Consider the following 19983-nt stretch of genomic DNA (forward strand, 5'->3'; position numbering starts at 1 on the left):
TGTACCCAATGTGTAGTCTCTTATCCCTCACCCTACTCCCACTCTTTCCCCATCAATCTGTTTCTTCATCTGTGCATTAGGGATTATAACACCTACCCTATATGGCTGTTATGAAAGCCTAACAAGCAAATAGGTGTCCAGTTCTTTGTACAGTGCTAAGCACATGGTGCGGTGGCTCATGCTTGTATTCCCAGCACTCTGGGAGGCTGAAGTGGGTGGATCACCTGAGGTCAGGAGTTCGAGACCAGCCTGACCAACATGGTAAAACCCCATCTCTACTAAAAACACAAAAACTAGCTGACTGTGGTGGCGGGTGCCTGTAATCCTAGCTACTCAGGAGGCTGAGGCAGGAGAATTGCTTGAACCCAGGAGGCGGACGTTGCGGTGAGCCGAGATTACACCATTGCACTCCACCCTGGGCAACAAGAGTGAAACTCCATCTCAAAAAAAAAATAAAAAAAAACATAAAAAAGGGGGGTCTCACTCTGCCATCCAGGCGACAGTGCAGTGGCACCACCATAGCTCACAGCTGCCTCGACTTCCTGGGCTCAAGCGATCCTCACACCTCAGCCTCTTGAGTAGCTGGGACTACAGGCGTGTGCCACCACACTGGATATTTTCTTTTTTTTTTTTTTTTTTTTTTTTTTTTTTTTAGTGGCCGGATCTCGGCTCACTGCAAGCTCCGCCTCCCAGGTTTACGCCATTCTCCTGCCTCAGCCTCCCGAGTAGCTGGGACTACAGGCGCCCGCCACCTTGCCTGGCTAGTTTTTTTTTTTTTTTGTATTTTTTAGTAGAGACGGGGTTTCACTGTATAGTCTCGATCTATAGACAGGATAGTCTCGATCTCCTGACCTCGTGATCCGCCCGTCTCGGCCTCCCAAAGTGCTGGGATTACAGGCTTGAGCCACCGCGCCGGGCCGCACACTGGCTATTTTCGTATTTTTTGTAGAGATGAGGTTTTCACCATGTTGCCCAGGGTGGTCTCAAACTCCTGGGCTCAAGCAGTCTTCCTGCCTTGGCTTCCTAAAGTGCTGGGAATATAGGTGTGAGCCACTGCACCCAGCTGGGTGATTATTAATCATGATTGTTCATTATGTTCATGGGAAAGCACTTTTCCTAATAAGCTCTTTTCTCACTACAAGTATGTAGCGTTTGTGCTCCCACTTCAGTTACTTGTCGTTAGGCATAACCTTTAATCTCTCTGAACCAGTTTCTTCATCTTAAGAATTGAAATGCTGGCTGGGCCAGTGGCTCACGCCTGTAATCCCAGCGTTTTAGGAGGCCAAGGTGAGATAATTGCTTGAGTCCAGGAGTTTGAGACCAGCCTGGGCAACACAGTGAGACCACCTCCCTGCTGTCTCTACAAAAAATCTAGAAATTAGCCGGACGTGGTGCTGTGCACCTGTAGTCCCAGCTACTTGGGAGGCTGAGGTGGGGGGATCGCCGAAGCCGGGAGGTCAAAGCTGCAGTGACCCGTGGTCATCCACTGCACTCTAGTCTGGGGACACAGTGAGACCCTGTATCAAAAAGAAAAATGCTGCCTACTTCAGGGATGTAGCAAAGCTAAGTTTGAACAGAGCAAAGGAAGTGCCATAGAAGCTGCACTACTTGCTCATGCCACAGCTGGGGAATGGAGAGGTCGAATGAGGAGCTCCACTCTGTCGCAATGTTCCAATTCCCGCCCAGAGGGAGGGACCTCCCCTTCGAGGGAGGGCGCCGGAAGTGACGTGAGCCTTGCGGAGACCAGGAGTCAGACTGTAGGACAAGCTCGGGCCCCACGTGTCCCCGGTACTCGCCGGCCGGAGCCCCCGGCTTCCCGGGGCTGGGGGACCTTAGCGGCACCCAAACACAGCCTACTTCCTAAGCGGAGCCATGTCTGGTAACGGCAATGCGGCTGCAACGGCGGTGAGTGCTGAGCCGGTGACCAGCACACTTTGGGCTTCTGGACGAGCCGTGCAGCAATTGGCCCCAGGTTGCCATCCTCAGTCGCTATTGGTCAGAACGGCTTTTTTTTTTTTTTTGGTCCGAATAGTTTTTAAAGGGCCAGTAGTTCTGTTGCCCTCCGGAAGGAATGGGGAAATCAAGAGAGAGGTGGTGCTGGGTTAAGAGTGGAAGGATTGTCTGGAACAGAACCCCGGTCCCTGCGGGCATCTGGGTGGGATTCCCATCAGGCCTGGGATGCACGGCTCTAGATTTAGTGACCCAGACCGCGAACGTTCGTCTACACAGACGTGGTCCTTTCATTCGAGGCTGGGCCGAGGCGGATGCAGATGCGGCCCCTTTGGGAAGACACGTTCCAATTTTGATTCAGAGGAGAGAGCATAAGCCAAGCCTCCGAACTGCACACAAACGTCTTAGAAGTGCGCCTTATTTTTGTATTACAGTGGTCTCCCAGCCACAACCAACTCTCCAAGTCCTCAGCTGAGACACACCTACTGAATTACTGCCGTGGGTGGGAGGCCGCTGTGGGCCTTCCCATTACAAGCCTGCTTGCTGAGCCCTGGGCTTGTGCACAAACTGCAGAGTTGGTGGAGGCCACTGTCAGGCTGAGATAAGAAAGAGATGGGGAGCTGCTAATCTCCCCCTGTCCAGCCAGTTGGTGAGGGCTGGGATCTTTGCTCCTGCAGTCATTCCGGAGCCCTGGACTAGGAGTAGGAAGATCTGAATTGTAGCCCCAACTCTTTCTCGGTTATTATCTCTGTGACCCTGGGCAAGTCACCTCATGCCTTGGTGCCACCCGTTGCTTCTGTAACATGGTCCCAAAGGTGCCTGTCTTGTCTACCTGATAGGATTGTTGAGAGGACAACAATATGCAGAAGCAATAGCTTCAACATAGAAGTGCTCAATGTTTTATTTTTTAATGAAACGGTTTGACTTGAATATGCTGTGCACATTCAAGGAACTTAAGGAATTGTTTGAACCTAGTAGTTCTGGGACCTTAGAGTCCTTTCTGTGGGCTCCCTGTGGCCCAGAATTTTGGTGGCCACGTTTAGTATTTCAAGCCTAGCCTAATTTGCAAAGGGTCTCCCAGGGTTAATTTACTGGCGTGATCACACGGAGTAGACCAGAGTCTGAGGGCAGCAAACTGTCACCTGCTCCCACAATAGAGACCCCAGATGTTTGGGTGCAAAAGAACTCCATAGCACCCTGGCCAACATGGTGAAACCCCGTCTCTACTAAAAATATAAAAATTAGGCCGGGCACAGTGGCTCATGCCTGTAATCCTAGCACTTTGGGAGGCCAAGGCAGGTGGATTTCCTGAGCTCAGAAGTTCGAGACTAGCCTAGGGAACATGTTGAAACCCCGTTTCTACTAAAAATACAAAAAATTAGCTGGTGTGGCAGCATGCACCTGTAATCCCAGCTACTTGGGAGGCTGAGACAGGAGAATCGCTTGAACCCGGGAGGTGGAGGTTGCAGTGAGCTGAGAATGTGCCACTGCACTCCAGCCTAGGCGACAGAGGGAGACTCTGTCTGAAAGAAAAAAAAAAAAAAAAAGGAACTCCATAGGATGAACATCCCATATCAGGGAATGTCGACTGTTGACAGTTTCAGTATCTACAGTGGCTACTGTCTGATGTAGAAAGAAATGGGATCAGGCCGGATGTGGTGGCTCAGGCCTGTAATCCCAGCGCTTTGGGAGGCTGGGGCAGGAGGATCACAAGGTCAGGAGTTCGAGACCAGCCTGGCCAACATAGTGAAACCCCATCCCTACTAAAAATGCAAGAATTAGCTGGGCATGGTGGTACATGCCTTTAGCTTGAACCCGGGGGGTAGAGGTTGCAGTGAGCCTAGATCATGCCACTGCACTCCAGCCTGGGCAAAAGAGTAAGACTCCATCTCAAAAAAAAAAAAAAAAAAAAGAGAAATGGGACGTCTGTCTTAGACTGAAGAATTCAGTTCTACCTGCTTGGCAGTGAATACTTTTGTCCAAGGTACTCTGGCAGGAGGAAGAGGCGTGTCCTCTTGAGTTCTTGACTTGGGCTCTGCCCTCCCAATATTTCCTTGTTGGCGAAACTGGAGACAACACTCTAGGTGAATGAACTTTAGGCAGCGCAGCCTCCTAGTCTTATGGAACATCTGAGGCAGAAGAAACCTGAGTCCAACCTCTTCATTTTATAGATGAACAAACAGATCCTGATGGGACAATGTACCCAAGGTCACCCAGCCAAGAGGCTGAGCAGGACTGTACATCAGATCTGTTGACCTTAGTCCTTAATGCATGCAGTCCAGCCAGATTAAGTGACTGTTAATACTGTCAGCTTTCCCCACTGTGGCATCTTCATCCTCTTGAGTTCTTTTGCAGCCAGACATCTGGGCCTCTTGCTGGAGAAGGTGGCAGCTTGCTGCTCTTAGACTCTAGTCTACTCCATGTGGCATCTGGATGGCACTGAAATTTTCTCAAGTGCCTCGTCTGTTGTAGATAAGGAATCTATCCTCCAGTGACTCAGCACAGGTTCCCCAGTGTGGTCCTGGCTGCCCCGCCCCTGCCAGCTGCAGGCCCCACCCTTCCTGTGGCCAGGCTGATGGGCCTTATCTCTTTATCCACCTGGCTGTGCACAGCACTCCTACTGACAACTTCCTTGGCCAAGGTGGGCTTCAGGGCTCAGTGTCCTGGTTACTGCAGTGGCAGCAACAGCAGGTCCTACTGTTGCCTCCCTCTAGTCTCTGCTTCTCTGGATCCCTGAGGAGGGCAGAAGGTACTGAGGAAGGTGAAAGGGACCAGCCCAAGTATTTCCCCACTCTGAGCCCCAGCTAGCCACAGGCCAGGTTCTGAAGTTCCTTTCTTCCAAGCCAGTGATTCTGGTTCTTGGACAAGGTGTTGAGGAACACAAGGAACAGAGGGGACTGTGACCTGGGGACTTTTTCTGCAGGAAGAAAACAGCCCAAAGATGAGAGTGATTCGCGTGGGTACCCGCAAGAGCCAGGTGGGTGCAGGAGCCTGGGTGGAAGAGGTTTGTCAGAACAGTTGTGATGTTCACAGTACCACAAATTGGGGGACTCAGAAGGTTAATTCCTAGTATGGAGGAGATGGGGTGGCAGGGCGTTAAGTTCCCTGGGGAATGGCAGATTACATTCTATGGCAAGATCGTCCCTAGGCTGGGAAAATTGTTGGAGTACAGAGGGCTCCCAAGCCCCTTCTCATTCTCAGATGGAAATTCCAGTCCCTTCAGGATCTGCCTAACCTATGAGAGTCTGAGCAGTGGCTGGGAAGGGCAGGACTAATCCAAATCTCTACCCGCAGCTTGCTCGCATACAGACGGACAGTGTGGTGGCAACACTGAAAGCCTTGTACCCTGGCCTGCAGTTTGAAATCAGTGAGTTTTCTGGAAAGGAGTGGAAGCTAATGGGAAGCCTGGTACCCCGAGAGGGGAGAACACAGCATTTCTGGCTTTGCCTTTAGCTAAAGCCTGTCTCGCTGCCCCAAGAATCCCTCTGGGCTGCTCCCAGTTCCGAAGGTGCTTTCCTCTGAATACCTCCAGCTCTGACTACCTGGGTTAGCCTGGCATTTAACATCTTGAGCTTTGGGTCTTTTTAGGAGTGTTTCTGGTCTTCCTGCTCGATCGTATGTACTCAGAGGGCAGGGACCAGGGATTATGTGCCTCTGTCCTCATCATGAATCGTAGCACAGTGCTGGGCTCAGTAAATGCTGATCAATAATGAGCGCCTGATTGATTGACTCTCTCCTCAGTTGCTATGTCCACCACAGGGGACAAGATTCTTGATACTGCACTCTCTAAGGTAACAACATCTCCCTCCCCAGTTCTTGTCCCCACTCTTCTTTCCTTCCCTGAAGGGATTCACTCAGGCTCTTTCTTGTCCGGCAGATTGGAGAGAAGAGCCTGTTTACCAAGGAGCTTGAACATGCCCTGGAGAAGAATGAGTAAGTAAAGATAGGAGAGTGTGGTGCCCCCCCAGTCTCTTCCTGGGAACCTAGTGTGCTAGGTCTCTTGCTGGGACCCCGGGTGTCAGATAGGCTGCTGGGCTTAAACCCTCAGAGAGGCTGAAGGCGGCGCATAGGTGGGTTTTTTCAGGCTTCAGAAAAGGAGAGAGTCTGGTTCTGAGCCAGCTGGCTGCCTGGACTGCAAGAATGGCTGGGGGAGGGAGGGTAGGAGGGAGAGTGAGAGGAGGGCAGGTTTCATGCTCCTGAGATTTTGGGAAGGCGTGCTTCCTGAACTGCCCTAGGCTCCACCACTGAAGTGGAGGCAGGGGTGGGTGGAGAAGGGGTGAAGGCTGGCTGCTCATTCCCTTTCTCTTCACCCCCATCTCCCATCTCTGTAGAGTGGACCTGGTTGTTCACTCCTTGAAGGACCTGCCCACAGTGCTTCCTCCTGGCTTCACCATCGGAGCCATCTGCAAGTAAGAGTTTTGCAAGTAAGGGGCTTGGGCAGGGGTAGGCATCAGGTGAAACTTTACCTTTCCCTTTGGGATCTGACCCTCTGCTCCAGGGTTATCTCCTCTGCCCTGAGGAGTGTTGACTGGTGGCAGAAAACTCAGGAAATACCAGTGAGTTGGTGGTGATCTGAACTTAAATTTCTTCCTTCATTCTATGCCCTTCCCTCCTCCTCCAGGCGGGAAAACCCCCATGATGCTGTTGTCTTTCACCCAAAATTTGTTGGGAAGACCCTAGAAACCTTGCCAGAGAAGAGGTAAGTGGGGCCTGGATAGGCAGCTTGGTGGGATGTGCCCAGAAGATGCAGGGATGGGAGGAGGGGGAAAGGAACAGTGACCGCCTAGAGTTAAAATCTCATTGTAACCTCTCTGGGCAGTGTGGTGGGAACCAGCTCCCTGCGGAGAGCGGCCCAGCTGCAGAGAAAGTTCTCACATCTGGAGTTCAGGAGTATTGTATCCTTTTAAAAGAGTGACAGGGGCAGCAGCCAAGGAAAAAGGCAAGGTCTAGAGGGCTCTGGGAGTCCTGAGAGTGGAAGGGGCTTCCAGCAAGCAGCCCGTGGGGTTAGTGGCCTGTCTGTCCTTCCATCCACTCATCCGTCCACTCATTTATAGTCTAGTGTTTTCTTAGTCCCAGACAAGTGTTTGGAGTGCAAGGCATTGGGGATAGTGGTGAGCAAGATAAACATTCCCCTGCATATGTAGAGTTTACTTTTTACTTAGGGATAATGCAGTTATACTGAACAGTGACTACTTCTGGAGGGATAGGGAGTACTTCCTTATTTTTTATTTTTATTTTTTGAGACAGGGTCTCACTCTGTTGCCCAGGCTGGAGTGCAGTGGCGCAATCTAGGCTCACTGCAACCTCTGCCTCCTGAGTTCAAGCAATCCTTCTACCTCAGCCTCCCAAGTAGTGGGGATTACAGGTGCCTGCCACCACACCTGGCTAATTTTTGTATTTTTAGTAGAGATGGGGTTTCACCATGTTGGTCAGGCTGGTCTCAAACTCCTGACCTCAGGTGATCCACCGGCCTTGGCCTCCCAAAGGGCTGGGATTACAGGCTTGAGCCACCATGCCTGGCCAGTACTTCCATTTTTATATGCTACTATATTGTTTTGACTTTTACAATGAATATGTAGTACATTTCATAAAACTAAATTTAAAAATAGTATGTGCGAAGTGCTCCAATAAGTGAAGTTGGGAATTTTCTGGAAACTTCCAGTTGGAACATCTAAACACAGAATTCTGGGGGTTCAGGGAAGGTTTGTTAGAGGTCTTGTAACCTTGGCAAGTCATTTAGCCTCCCTATGTCATTTTCCTTATCTGTAAAGTGGGGATAATAATACTACCTTCCTCACAGGGTTGTTGTGAAGATGAAATGATCTGACATATGGAAAGTACTTTTACAGCAGTGTCTGGCATGTAGTAAGTATGATGTAAGTGTTAGCTGTTACCATTAAGCTGAGAGCTGGAAGATGAGTGAAAGTCAGCCAGCTAGAGAAGGAAAGACAGACTCAGGCAGAGGGAATCTCATGAGGCCCCAGATTGCCCGACACTGGTCCTTAGCAACTCTCCACAGCGGGGAAACCTCAACACCCGGCTTCGGAAGCTGGACGAGCAGCAGGAGTTCAGTGCCATCATCCTGGCAACAGCTGGCCTGCAGCGCATGGGCTGGCACAACCGGGTGGGGCAGGTAGGGGCTGCCCCTATCCTATCCCCAGTTCATCTGCATCTCCTTTCTGCCTTATAGTCATCCCCAATTTAGGATTTTTAGACTTTATGATTGTGTGAAAGTGATATACGTTCAGTAGAAACTGTACTTAGTAGCCATACAGCCATTCTGTTTTTTACTTTCAGTATAGTATTCATTACATGAGATATTTAGCACTTTATTATAAAATAGGCTTGGTGTTAGATAATTTTGTCCAACTATAATAGGTTAATGTTAAGTGTTCTGAGCACATGTAAAGTAGGCTAGGTATATTAAATGCATTTTCAGCTTGTGTTTTCAACTTAGCAATGGGTTTATCAGGATGTAACCCCATTGTAAGTCAAGGACCATCTGTCTTCACTTCTTGACCACCCCACCTCTAACACCACAGGCTGGGAAGATTGTGAATCAGAGGCTAGACTCTAGGCCTTCATGGAGAAAATTTACCGAAAAAAAAAAAAAGAGGCCAGACCTGCACTTAGGCCTACCCAGGCTTTCTCGATGATAGGAATCATCTCACTGCCAAGTGTTTTTAGACATCCCTGTGTCCACCCTTTTGACTACCTGTTCTGCCTCCACAGATCCTGCACCCTGAGGAATGCATGTATGCTGTGGGCCAGGTATACTTGACCAGGGAAGCCACATGGTGACATATCCCTTCCCTTTGTTCTCAACCAAGAAGCTGGTCTCACAACCTTCTGCATCTGCTACCCCAGAATAGCATTCTCAGGGAGGGGCAGGCCTTGGGATGCTACTGGTCCAAAAGGCCCTGGGGAGCAAGTAGATAGAGATGGTCCTATGCTTTGCGCCATTGGTTGGGGAAAGAGCAGGCCTGATGTCCTAGGCTGTTTTTCCATCAGGGGGCCTTGGGCGTGGAAGTCCGAGCCAAGGACCAGGACATCTTGGATCTGGTGGGTGTGCTGCACGATCCCGAGACTCTGCTTCGCTGCATCGCTGAAAGGGCCTTCCTGAGGCACCTGGTAGGGCCTGTGCTCCACCTGTGGAGGGCTGGGGACTTGGAGAGCTGGGAAAGGTGGTGGGGACGATTTCTCACATGAATGCTCTGTATATAGTGCTAACTCATTCTTGTTGAATGTTGTGTATGGAGAGGACCAGGTCTGAGCCCACAGTTATCTTTTCAGTGATGTCCTCAGGTCTGTGGTCACAGGATGGTGTTAAGAGCCCTTGGAGCTCACAAGAACTTCTCATTCCAGGAAGGAGGCTGCAGTGTGCCAGTAGCCGTGCATACAGCTATGAAGGATGGGCAAGTAAGTGGGGGGAAATAGGTGGCAAGCCAGGGAAGGGAGGAATGTGGCATTTCTTCCTGTGCATCCCAGGTTTCTAAGCAGTACGCTCTCAGACTGTGCTGAGGCAACTGTTTTCTTCCCCAGCTGTACTTGACTGGAGGAGTCTGGAGTCTAGATGGCTCAGATAGCATACAAGACACCATGCAGGCTACCATCCATGTCCCTGCCCAGGTACCAAAGCTGGAGGGTGAGGGGGTAATAAACAAGAGTGCATATAATCTCATTTGTTCTCACCAATTCCCACCTCCTTCCCGCATACAGCATGAAGATGGCCCTGAGGATGACCCACAGCTGGTAGGCATCACTGCTCGTAACATTCCACGAGGGCCCCAGTTGGCTGCCCAGAACTTGGGCATCAGCCTGGCCAACTTGTTGCTGAGCAAAGGAGCCAAAAACATCCTGGATGTTGCACGGCAGCTTAACGATGCCCATTAACTGGTCTGTGGGGCACAGATGCCTCGGTTGCTGCTGTCCAGTGCCTACATCCCGGCCCTCAGTGCCCCATTCTCACTGCTGTCTGGGGAGTGATTACCTCAGAAGACTGAACTGCAGGGTTCAAGCCTTCCGGGGATTTGCCTCAGTTTGGGGCCTTGATGACTGCCTTGCCTCCTCAGTATGTGGGGGCTTCATCTCTTTAGAGAAGTCCAAGCCACAGCCTTTGAATGTAACCAACTCTACTAATAAACCAGCTCTGAAGGTGTTTTTGTGTGTGTTGGGGGGGGTTGGCGGGAAGATATGAACAAACACAAAGCCCTTTCATCCTTACCTGGGAGGCTGGGCCTTTTGCCCAAAGTTCTCCTGGTACATCCTTTCTGCTTCTGCCTCAATAGTTTTCATTTCACACAGAATAAATTGTCTCGCAGGAACACCAAGAAACAGAGCCATAATCTTAAATTCCTATGGTTTGCTCCTTCTTCGGTTAACAGTAGAGCCTATTTATATTGCATGCCCCTCCCACCCCCACTATCAGGAAAGTATAGAAAGTCACTAATCCAACTCTCTTGCAAAATGAAAACAAATGCTCCATTTTTAGAAAAACAATCCTTTAATAAAATTAGTTCATCTAAAACTCCCCAATGCCTAAGGTTCTAGTCTTGGAAGGGTTAGCTGCAAAATTCCAGTTCGGAAGCCAACGGAGGCTCAGTCCAGACAGGGATTAACCGACTTGTGCTGGTATCTAGGTGCTTGGATTGCCGAGTTGAGTTTGCTGGAAGGGAAATGGGGAGGCCCGACAGGCTTGGCTGCCAGTCGGCTTCCGCGAAAACGACTCTTGCTGTCCACATAGCCAGCCGTGAAGCCAAACTGCAGGCCTCTGCCCTCCCCTAAATGTCCTCGTAGGAGGCAGTCACTCGGGAGGAAGATGTGCCTGTTACCAAGTGCTTCGTCCCGGCCCCAGCGCAGACCTATGAATGAAGATGGAGGGAGATCTGATGTGAAAGGCCTGGGTCCCGGCCGCAGAGGGGGCGCCAGACCGAAACCAGCGATCGTGTCTCTCCCACCAAAGCCTCCAGGCCAGCGGCCACGTCTGAAAGTCCTGGGCTAAGCACCACGCCGGGGGAGTACCGGACACCCTGGCTGCAGCTGCCGAGGGCCTCACTCACCTTCAGGGCCGCCGGCCTCTCGGCCTGGACTGCCCACCTCGGCCCTGCGTCAGAGCGGAAGGCCAAGTCTTCCAGAAGGTGCTGCGGCCTCCCCGCAGCCCCTCAGCGACTCAGGATGGGGCAGCTGGCTGAGTCACGAGCGCCGAGGCGGGCAGGTGCGGCGCCGCCGGCCTTCCCCCGGCAGGCTCGGGTCCTCCGCGCCACGGTGGTCCCCGAAGAGTGCCCAAGCCGCGTCCAGAGGGCCCGAGCCCTACCGGAGGGCGGCCGGCGGATGGGGCAGGGCCCGAGGCCGACGCGGCAGGCGGTGCAGGCCAGGAGGGGGGCGGGCGGGGACTCGAGGCCGGGCGGCAAAGGCGGGCGATGGGAGGGGAAAGGAGCCGGGAGCCGCGGCCCGCTTGCCCCGCAGTCTGAAGTGGCTCAGCTCTTTCCATGAGGGCGGTGGTGGCCCTTAAAAGGGCCTTTGTGGTGGCATGGGGAGGCCTGGCGGCCGGCCGCGGCGCGGGCCCTCTTAGTACTCCTGGGAGGCCTGGGTGGCCTTCTTGCCGCCCGAGGGCGCCTTCGGCCCCACGGTGGCGCTGGTCTTCTTGGGCAACAGCACGGCCTGGATGTTGGGCAGGACGCCTCCCTGGGCGATCGTCACGCCGCCCAGCAGCTTGTTGAGCTCCTCGTCGTTGCGGATGGCCAGCTGCAGGTGGCGGGGGATGATTCGCGTCTTCTTGTTGTCGCGGGCCGCATTGCCCGCCAGCTCCAGGATCTCAGCGGTGAGGTACTCCAGCACTGCCGCCAGGTACACGGGCGCGCCGGCGCCAACGCGCTCGGCGTAGTGGCCCTTCCGCAGCAGCCGGTGTACACGGCCCACTGGGAACTGGAGGCCGGCGCGCGACGAGCGCGACTTGGCCTTGGCGCGGGCCTTGCCGCCAGTCTTGCCGCGGCCCGACATGCTAGCGAGGTAGACCGGTGAAGTACAACGGTTCAGAGACACCCCAACAGAAGCCCGCCGCAGTGTAACTGCTGTCGCGCGCGCGCCGTGAGGCCGCCTTTATAAGCCCCCAGGACACACCTCTGCGCCCTCCTGATTGGCTCTTTTCTCCAATACCCGCCTCCGGTTGGTTGCGGTTAACCCTTGGGTGTCGCGCCTCGGCTGAGGGAGCGCGCCCGCTGATTGGTCGAATTTGAAAACCTTTTGCCCGGGGAGAAAAGGCGAGGAGGCGGGGTAGCACGCAGACGGCCAAACACCCGCTGATGTAGCCAATCCTTGTAAAGCGCGCGAGATTTAAACACTACAGTCGGAAGGCAGAACCGGAAGACAAAAGGGGTGGAGTCTGAGGCCACCTAGAGAGCGTCTGGGAAATCTGTGCTGGTGTAGGATGTTTAAAGGAAAGGGGTCAATACTATAGCTACCCTTTCCAGGTCCGGTCACTCCACACTCCCTTCTCCTACCTGACAAAGGGAGAATGGAAAAGGGAAGAAATTAGACCCCTTAAAGTTTTCTTTTTCTTTCTTTCTTTCTTTTCTTTCTTGTTTTTAATAGACCAGGTCTTGCTTGCTGTCACCCAGGCTGGAGTGCAGTGGTGTGATCTCAGCTCACTGCAAGCCTCGGACTCCTGGGCTCAAGGGATCCTTCCTGCTCAACCTCCCGAGTAGATGGTACTACAAATGCTCCACTACAGTGGGCTAATTATTTATTTTTGTAGAGACGGAGTCTCGTTTTGTTGCCCAGGCTGTCTTGAATTCCTGAGCTCAGGCAATCCTCCTGCCTCGGCCTCCTAAAGTGCTGGGATTACAGGCATGAGCCACTGTACCTGGTGTCTTTGAAAGTTTGACCCCATGCCAGGAAACAGGATAACTTCAATTTTGTGGCCCTCCATGCCACCTGAAGTATCAGGATTTAAATGTTTATTCAATATGTTCTGTTTGGTCTCAGTTCTGTTCACTTCTTGTTAGACGGGGTCTGGTGGGGCAGAGAGATAGGCATCCTGTTGGAGGAAGTACCCCCACCTACCCTCCCAATCCACCCAAAAATGCCCATATAGGAAATATACCTACAGGAACAATAAGAAATAGACAACACTTTATTGTCTCCATTGAGAGCATGTGGCCCCCTGCTTACTTCTTACTAATCAGAACACTCAGTTTACAATCAAATAACAGGTCACTGTGGAGCCTGTGTCCCTAGCCCTGGCCCAAGTTCTATCCCAAAAACCAGTAGTTCCTTGAGAGTCAGGACTCTGAAATGTGACTGTGGATAACTGCAAAAAAAAAAAAAAACTGCTGTATCCCACCCTGTGAGGCTGCAAAGACAGGATGGAGAGGGAGAGTAGCAAGTTGCAGAAAGTCATAAGTAAAATCCAATCAGTAGACAGTAGGGGGCAAGAAACGCCCAGGATGCCAGTGATCACAGGGAAAAGAAAATGCTGAGAACAAAATCTGGAAGAGTATGAAGAGTGAGAGAGGCCTGGGCAAGGAGGCAGTCTGGGACCAGAGAGAGGTCAGCCTGAGTCAGGAATCCTAGAGACTGTGAGGTAAAGGACAATGATCAAGGGACTCAGACATCATAGAAGAGTCGAACGAGCTGATATCGAATGGAGAAGGTGAAGGCACTGCCCAGGATCTGCAAGGAGAAATGGACTGGAGTAAGAATCACGGAGAAAGGGAGACAAGGAGGTATAAACCCAATCCCCATCCTCACCTGCAGCAGCAGCAGGAGCAATGTGAGGTTTCTCTCATGTATGGGCCCAAAGATTTTAAGTAGCAAGTTGATGAGGGTCATGTTGTTACATTCAGTGAATTCACCATCCTCAGTATCACTTTGGTGTATTGTCACCAGCCGGAGGCTCTCTGCCACCTGGAGGGACCAGAGGTGAAGAGAACCTCAGCTAATACCTATGCTTTAGGAATGTGGATCTATTTAATGCTTCCAAGTTCCCCTTGGATCTGATGTAGGCCTAGGTTCCCCATTCCTCAAGGTCAGGATGGCAGCCTAGGGCCTTACCTCCTTGTTACCCTGTTACCTTTAAAATAAAGGTGCCCAAGAAAGAGAGGCTCTTGGTCTTGAACTTGGAATAGCTCATCTCCAGTTTGCCTGTCTTGATATTGAGTCTGCGGGGGGAAGACAGCTTCATGTGACTGGGCCACTATTTGAACCCTCCTCCCTGTGGCTAATCAATAGGAAGAGCATTGAATGTGGAGTCAACCTGAGATCTATTTCTGGCTCTGCTGCTTGCTGTTATCAGAACCACTGTGAGTATCAGATGATGCAAATAAATGTGCTTTGGAAGTTATAAAGGGTTACTCACATGGAAATAGCCCTTCTTTGGGCCCACTCCCTTTGCACAGCAATGTAAAGGCTGGCATTAGATATCCCAAGTGAAAAGGCTATGATGTCCATTTCAAGCCCCAAAGCGGCTACCTGGGTATGCGGTGGCGAGGGCAGGGGATGATATGCAGGAGCTGAGGCAGTGAGTAGAGGAAGTTGAACACCTGGGGCATGAAGAATAGTAGCATGGTCTTGCTGAAGTGTCCCAAGATGCCCACCACGGCAAAGGTCATGCCAGCAAAGTAACAGAAGGTATCTCCCACAAACACCCGTGATGGGTACCTGTGTGGGGGAGAGGATCCGAGCCAGTGGCAAGAGGCATTACCAATCCTTTCTCTCACATCACACCCTATGGGCACTGGACTAGCCCTGACCCTAGTTCTGACTTAGAGGAGACTCCAGTTGTGCAGCAACTCTGCAGGATCCAAGGCCCTGAATTCATCTATTCCTGGGACCTCCACGCACTCATCCCCAAATACTGTTGGGTAGGGAGAAATTTCAGAATACGACCAACTGAAGACACAGAAAATTCCATGGAGGTATGCACAGGTTTAACCTCTCCACCACAAGGTGGGTTATGATAAGGCCATCTTTGCCATGTGTTCGGGTAGTTTTCCCCTTTTCCCCTTATCCATAGGCCTACTTACCAGTTGTGGTACAGCAATCCCAAAGTGGTGAAAAAAAAGGGTATCATGAAGTAGAGGGAAAAGACATGATCATCCCGACAATCACCTTTGGAAGCAAGGAAGAAAGAAGGGAAAATTAATACTCACTTCTTCTGCATACCATGGTCCTATTTTTGTCTTAAGTTCTGTTTACAGCTGTATCACCCACCTCACCCAAGTCACTTTCAAGAACTCAATACCCCTTTTATGTCACCCAAGGCAATTCCCAATATTCCACCTCTTTCATGCAGTCTTCCAAACTAGTTACTGTCTTAAATTTGGTTTAGCCCATTCTGATGTCAGTTTGGACACCAACTTTACTTCTTAGCTTTGTGACCTTGATCTTGATCATGACACATTTAACTTCTCTAAATCTGTTTACTCATCTGTAAAACAGGGCTGATTATAACATGTGCCACATAAAACCATTACAAGATTTAAATACGATCATGTTTAAAAAGTACTTAGCTTTAATAAACATTTGTTGATGTCCATCAGCCAAAGACCACTAGAAACACATCTATAGTTCGAAGCTAGGTTTAATGACTTGTTGTAAAAAGGGAGACTTCAGAAACCACACACCATTGGGAACCACGGAATGTCTCAGTAAGAGAGTGTTAGGAGGGGCTTGCAGTTTTGGGTATTTTGGGAGAGGGTAAAAGAAAGTAAGAGTTTTGCTCTGGATTGGGTGCTGTTAGAAAGCAGGTGTAATTCATGGCCGGATGCGGTGGCTCACACCTGTAATCCCAGCACTTTGGGAGGCCGAGGTGGGCGGATCACCTGAGGTCTGGAGTTTGAGACCAGCTTGACCAACATGGAGAAATCCCATCTCTACTAAAAATACAAAACTAGCTGGGCGTGATGGCACATGCCTGTAATCCCAGCTACTAGGGAGGCTGAGGCAGGAGAATCGCCTGAACCTGGGAGGTGGAGGTTGCAGTGAGCCGAGATCGCACCATTGCACTCCAGCCTGGGCAAGAGTGAAACTCCGTCTCAAAAAAAAAAAAAAAGAAAAAGAAAAGAAAACAACAATAATTCTATGATCAAGCATTTTAATGTTTATCTAAGAAGTGGTAGGAACTGGCTGGCCACAGTGGCTCAAGAGTGTAATCCCAGCACTTTGGGAGGCCAAGGCTGACAAATCACTTCAGCCCAGGAGTTCAAGACCAGCCTAGGCAACGTGGTGAAACCCTGTCTCTACAAAAAATACAAAAATTTGCCAGGTGTGGTGGCGCATGCCTGTAGCCCCAGCTACCTGGGAGTCTGGGGCAGGAGGATCGTTTGAGTCAGAGGATGCAGTGAGCTAAGATCGTGCTACTGCTCTCCAGCCTGGGTGACAGAGGGAGACCCTGTCTCAAAAAACAAAATAAAAGGTGGTAGGAACTGAGTTGTTATTGGAAAGCCGCAGCAGTCGCTCATGGCTCACGTTAACCGAGAGAGAGGATCTTGGCCATTTTGTGGGTTGCTCAGTGTTTTTGTGGTTTTATCTGTGCTCAAACAGGATTATAGAGGGAGGGGTCTAGTTTTGGTCTTCCTCCATCATGGTCACAGAATGACCCTGTGTAACGTTGAGGTTCTGTGAAATTGTTTATATTCAATGGGAGAAGATCATGGCCTAGCTGTTAGTGCCAATCCAGCTATAAATGACACGGCTGCTATTTTTCTTTCTCACTTTCAGTAAATCTGCATTATTTGCAAAGTAAGTAGCCTCCCTTATCTTCTATAATTACTACGCATATTGCTTTTTTTCCCTGAATTTCCCAAAGTCATATATCAGGCCACACCTTTAACATTCAGACTTCTCTCTCCCCACCCCCAATCCCACCTACCTTCCAACTCTACCAGGTTGAAGACAATGATGGAAGCAGAAATTACTAGTGACTGGCCAGCCTCTAGGCCATTAATTCCTGCTAGGATATTGATGGCATTGGTACAGAACACTGCCAGCAGCCCCATGTAGACATAGTACAGGATTCCTGAAGGGAGAGATGGTAGGAAAAGTAGTGCCACCTAGGGGAGGAGGATTTAGAAAAGTGGTGAGGACAGAGGATAGGATGAAGGGCTACCAGAAAGGATCTGGGAAGACACAGAGACAGAAAAGGAACACTTGAAGGAGAATGTGAAGCACCAGGAAGGGTGCCCTGAAGTAGGTGCCATAGGAGTAGCAGTGGCAGGACTACCTACCCAAGTCCAGATGCAGGCCAAGAATCGGGCGGAAGGGCTTCGGCACCACAATGGTCGTGTTGCCAAAGTTGGTGAAATAGACCATGAGGAGAGGTAGTGAGGCAGCTGTGGGTAGCAGCAGCTTATGGCGCCAGCGCAGATTCAGTACGTCATCCGCAAAGCCCAGGAAGATCATGCAGCAGATGGCAAGGAGGGCACCTATCAGGGCCACAAACTGGGGGAGGCTAGGGCAGGTCCATGACTCAAGCCTGCTCCCATTTCACCTTTTAAGAATTCTTGTCTTTTCTTATCATTTCTTAGCCCCTCCCCACAAGCCCAAATAACACCAATTCTCTCAGGTACCTCCCAGGTCCCAGCCACAGGCAACAACCCCCACGAACCCACTTACTTCATGGTGGGGGAATGCCTTACACTGCTCCTTCACAAAGCAGTTCAGGAAGGGGAAAGGGATGAAGCAGAAGAGGATGATAAGGAAAACAGCACCGCTGATCACTCCCTGGGATTCTGGGCTGTGGCCCAGCAGCAAGGGGGCGAGGGGAAAGAGGAAAGGGGGCGTGGTCACTCACTAGTGCAGGTGTTACAATAACCCAAAGCGGTCTTCTCATTCCTGGTTTTTTATTTTGGGAAGTGGTGAGGGGGGCGGAGGGAGGAAAGCACCACTGCTAGAGTCCCTGATATACCCAAGGTTCCCTACCCATCCTTTCCCCAATGCGAATAAGTTCTGCTCATCACCTCTCCGAGTTCCAGGCTGTCTGGGTTAGTTCTGAGTTTTCACGTGTGGTCAAACACCCCGGTCCCCGCCCCTGCCCTAGCCACTCCTTCCTTAGCCCTTGCCCCCTGCCCGGAACCGTGTGCCGCTGCTCACATCTGTTGTCGGCTGGTTTTGTTGAGGTCCTGACCACAGAGGCGCGCAGCAATGAAGTGGCCCCGGAAGGCTGGGATGAGGGTGACTGTGGCCACAAATCCCAGCAGCGAGACGATCAAATTGACCAGCAGCGGCATGGGCAATTCCGAGAAGGCCCACATGGTGACCGGTCAGGGGCCCGGCTCCGCCGCCTCTTCAGGTAACTGGCAAGCTGAGCAGCAGTCCTGAGGCCTCAGCAGTATGGAGTGGCCGCTCCCCACAGGCAGGCTCTTCCCACACCAATCTGAGCAGAATCCAACAACTCTGACTTGAGCCGCCCTCGGGACCTCGAAGAACCTCTCTAAGGCAACCTAGGTTCTGCCCCACTGAACCAGCCTACCTACTGTTTCCGCCCGGATTTTGTTCGCTGAACAACTATTACTGCGGAGGGCGGCAGCCGCCATTTTTAATATGGGCACTAGAGGTGGGGGGGGGGGTGGAGGTGAAAAAGAAGTGTGATTCTAAATTTCATCCTATGTTCGAGAGTAGAATCACCGAGAGAATATTGGAAACGCAATTAAAGAAAAGCAGCCAAGAACGGATACTTCCCTAACATTATTTTAAAGATGTACTACCCAGAGCGGAAATGCCAGTTGCCCGGTTCCAAGATGAATGCCTCCTTGTACCACGTGTCTGATACAGCTCACATTCCGGTTGCACGTCAGTTTTAGCTCAGTCCGCCTCCGTAGGTCAATTTTAAAGGGACCGTACCTTGCCCTTAATCTGGGATGCCTCCGGCTTCAGGAAAATGGCTATTGAAAGGCAGGGGGTGGGGAGGAGGGACGATGGTGTGGAGCCGCGCCTGTTCCTTGCAGGAAACCTGTTGCCAACATAGTCAGAAGCCAAGGTAAACACAACTCAGTTCCCGGAAACGCAGCTACGGTTTGGAAGGATGGTGTAAATTCTGAAGCGTAGATCCTTGAAAAGCCCCTCCCACTCTGTTTTTCTTGTCCTCGATCCTGGTATTTTTTTCTCAGCATCCCACCCACCTTCTGCCCCAGCTGTAGCAGTTAGTTGCCCGGCAACCCAGCGCAGCACTTCACTCAGGGATTGGGAGTACCCTCAGGTCTTGGATTTAACTCGGGACTTCAGCTTGGCCCTGGATCCATTGTACTTAGCGCCCACAAGGAGGAGACGGAGATTTCCAGGCTGAGGCTCTGGAAACAGCTAAGGAGGCAGAGGAATCAGACCCACAACTGACTTCCTGTGAGTCTGAGGAACTCCCAGTCAGGTTTCTTCCTGTAGGTCACTGTGCATTTTGCTTGGCCTCCTGCAGGTCGCTGTGCATTTTGCTTGGCCTGTTCCCCTGCAAACAACAATTCGCCAGCTGTTTTTGTTTTGTTTTGTTTTGTTTTGTTTTTGAGATGGAGTTTCGCTCTTGTTGCCCAGGCTGGAGTGCAATGGTGCGATCTCGGCTTACTGCAACCTCCACTTCCTAGGGTCAAGCGATTCTCCTGCCTCAGCCTCCCGAGTAGCTGGGATTACAGGCAGTCGCTTGGATTACAGGCATGCGCCACCACGCCTGGCTAATTTTGTATTTTTAGTAGAGACGGGGTTTCCCCATTTTGGTCAGGCTGGTCTCGAACTCTTGACCTCAGGCGATCTGCCCGCCTCGGCCTCCCAAAATGCTGGGATTACAGGCCTGAGCCACCACGCCCAGCCAGTTCACCAGCATCTTTTTTTTTTTTTTTTTGAGACGGAATCTCGCTCCGTCGCCCAGGCTGGAGTGCAGTGGCCGGATCTCAGCTCACTGCAAGCTCCGCCTCCCGGATTTACGCCGTTCTCCTGCCTCAGCCTCCCGAGTAGCTGGGACTACAGGCGCCCGCCACCTCGCCCGCCTAGTTTTTTTTTGCGTTTTAGTAGAGACGGGGTTTCACCGTGTTAGCCAGGATGATCTCGATCTGC

The 19983-nt window shown here is 51.3% G+C and overlaps 3 protein-coding genes across 7 annotated transcripts; 1 reads left to right on the top strand and 2 right to left on the bottom strand.

Annotated features, from left to right (window-relative positions):
- Window positions 1–1719: 1719 nt before the first annotated feature.
- On the top strand, window positions 1720–10108 carry LOC105476382 (hydroxymethylbilane synthase). Of its 4 annotated transcripts, none has more exons than XM_011732255.3 (14): window positions 1720–1995; window positions 4874–4927; window positions 5245–5317; window positions 5692–5741; window positions 5828–5883; window positions 6282–6359; window positions 6572–6649; window positions 6770–6845; window positions 7970–8083; window positions 8683–8721; window positions 8962–9081; window positions 9316–9369; window positions 9493–9579; window positions 9670–10108. In XM_011732255.3, the coding sequence occupies exons 1-14, from the start codon at window positions 1873–1875 to the stop codon at window positions 9841–9843; spliced, it is 1176 nt and encodes a 391-aa protein (XP_011730557.1). In that variant the 5' UTR covers window positions 1720–1872; the 3' UTR covers window positions 9844–10108. The 4 variants fall into 4 exon arrangements, with proteins under 4 accessions (XP_011730557.1, XP_011730558.1, XP_011730559.1 ...); XM_011732256.3 differs by having other exon boundaries at window positions 1720–1905; XM_011732257.2 differs by lacking the exon at window positions 1720–1995 and adding an exon at window positions 3871–4699 and having other exon boundaries at window positions 4794–4927.
- Window positions 10109–10434: 326 nt separating this feature from the next.
- On the bottom strand, window positions 10435–12914 carry LOC105476383 (H2A.X variant histone). The gene is made up of 2 exons (XM_011732259.3): window positions 11010–12914; window positions 10435–10811 (listed from the first exon to the last, which is right to left on the bottom strand). Exon 1 carries the CDS (start codon window positions 11947–11949, stop codon window positions 11518–11520), a length of 432 nt encoding a protein of 143 aa, XP_011730561.1. The 5' UTR covers window positions 11950–12914; the 3' UTR covers window positions 10435–10811; window positions 11010–11517.
- A 149-nt stretch (window positions 12915–13063) lies between these two features.
- On the bottom strand, window positions 13064–18436 carry LOC105476380 (dolichyl-phosphate N-acetylglucosaminephosphotransferase 1). 2 transcript variants are annotated; one of them, XM_011732249.2, is made up of 9 exons: window positions 18040–18426; window positions 17563–17683; window positions 17175–17388; window positions 16820–16966; window positions 14973–15057; window positions 14419–14607; window positions 14021–14108; window positions 13699–13854; window positions 13064–13620 (listed from the first exon to the last, which is right to left on the bottom strand). In XM_011732249.2, the coding sequence occupies exons 1-9, from the start codon at window positions 18198–18200 to the stop codon at window positions 13555–13557; spliced, it is 1227 nt and encodes a 408-aa protein (XP_011730551.1). In that variant the 5' UTR covers window positions 18201–18426; the 3' UTR covers window positions 13064–13554. The 2 variants fall into 2 exon arrangements, with proteins under 2 accessions (XP_011730551.1, XP_011730550.1); XM_011732248.3 differs by having other exon boundaries at window positions 13064–13854; window positions 18040–18436.
- Window positions 18437–19983: the final 1547 nt, after the last annotated feature.

The sequence above is a fragment of the Macaca nemestrina genome, chromosome 12, assembly GCF_043159975.1.
Source record: "Macaca nemestrina isolate mMacNem1 chromosome 12, mMacNem.hap1, whole genome shotgun sequence".
Taxonomy (NCBI): Eukaryota; Metazoa; Chordata; class Mammalia; order Primates; family Cercopithecidae; genus Macaca; species Macaca nemestrina.

What these genes read in the sequence shown, in the direction of transcription:
- LOC105476382 (XM_011732255.3), top strand. Translation starts at nt 1,873, where the DNA reads ATGTCTGGTAACGGCAATGCGGCTGCAACGGCGGTGAGTGCTGAGCCG. An exon ending in ACCATCGGAGCCATCTGCAA is followed by an intron (nt 6,360 to 6,571) that starts GTAAGAGTTTTG and finishes CTCCTCCTCCAG; the next exon opens with GCGGGAAAACCCCCATGATG. An exon ending in GAAACCTTGCCAGAGAAGAG is followed by an intron (nt 6,650 to 6,769) that starts GTAAGTGGGGCC and finishes CTCTCTGGGCAG; the next exon opens with TGTGGTGGGAACCAGCTCCC.
- LOC105476383 (XM_011732259.3), bottom strand. Translation starts at nt 11,949, where the DNA reads ATGTCGGGCCGCGGCAAGACTGGCGGCAAGGCCCGCGCCAAGGCCAAG.
- LOC105476380 (XM_011732248.3), bottom strand. Translation starts at nt 18,200, where the DNA reads ATGTGGGCCTTCTCGGAATTGCCCATGCCGCTGCTGGTCAATTTGATC. An exon ending in TGGCCTGCATCTGGACTTGG is followed by an intron (nt 16,967 to 17,174) that starts GTAGGTAGTCCT and finishes CTCTCCCTTCAG; the next exon opens with GAATCCTGTACTATGTCTAC. An exon ending in TGGGCACCTTTATTTTAAAG is followed by an intron (nt 13,855 to 14,020) that starts GTAACAGGGTAA and finishes TGGTCCCTCCAG; the next exon opens with GTGGCAGAGAGCCTCCGGCT.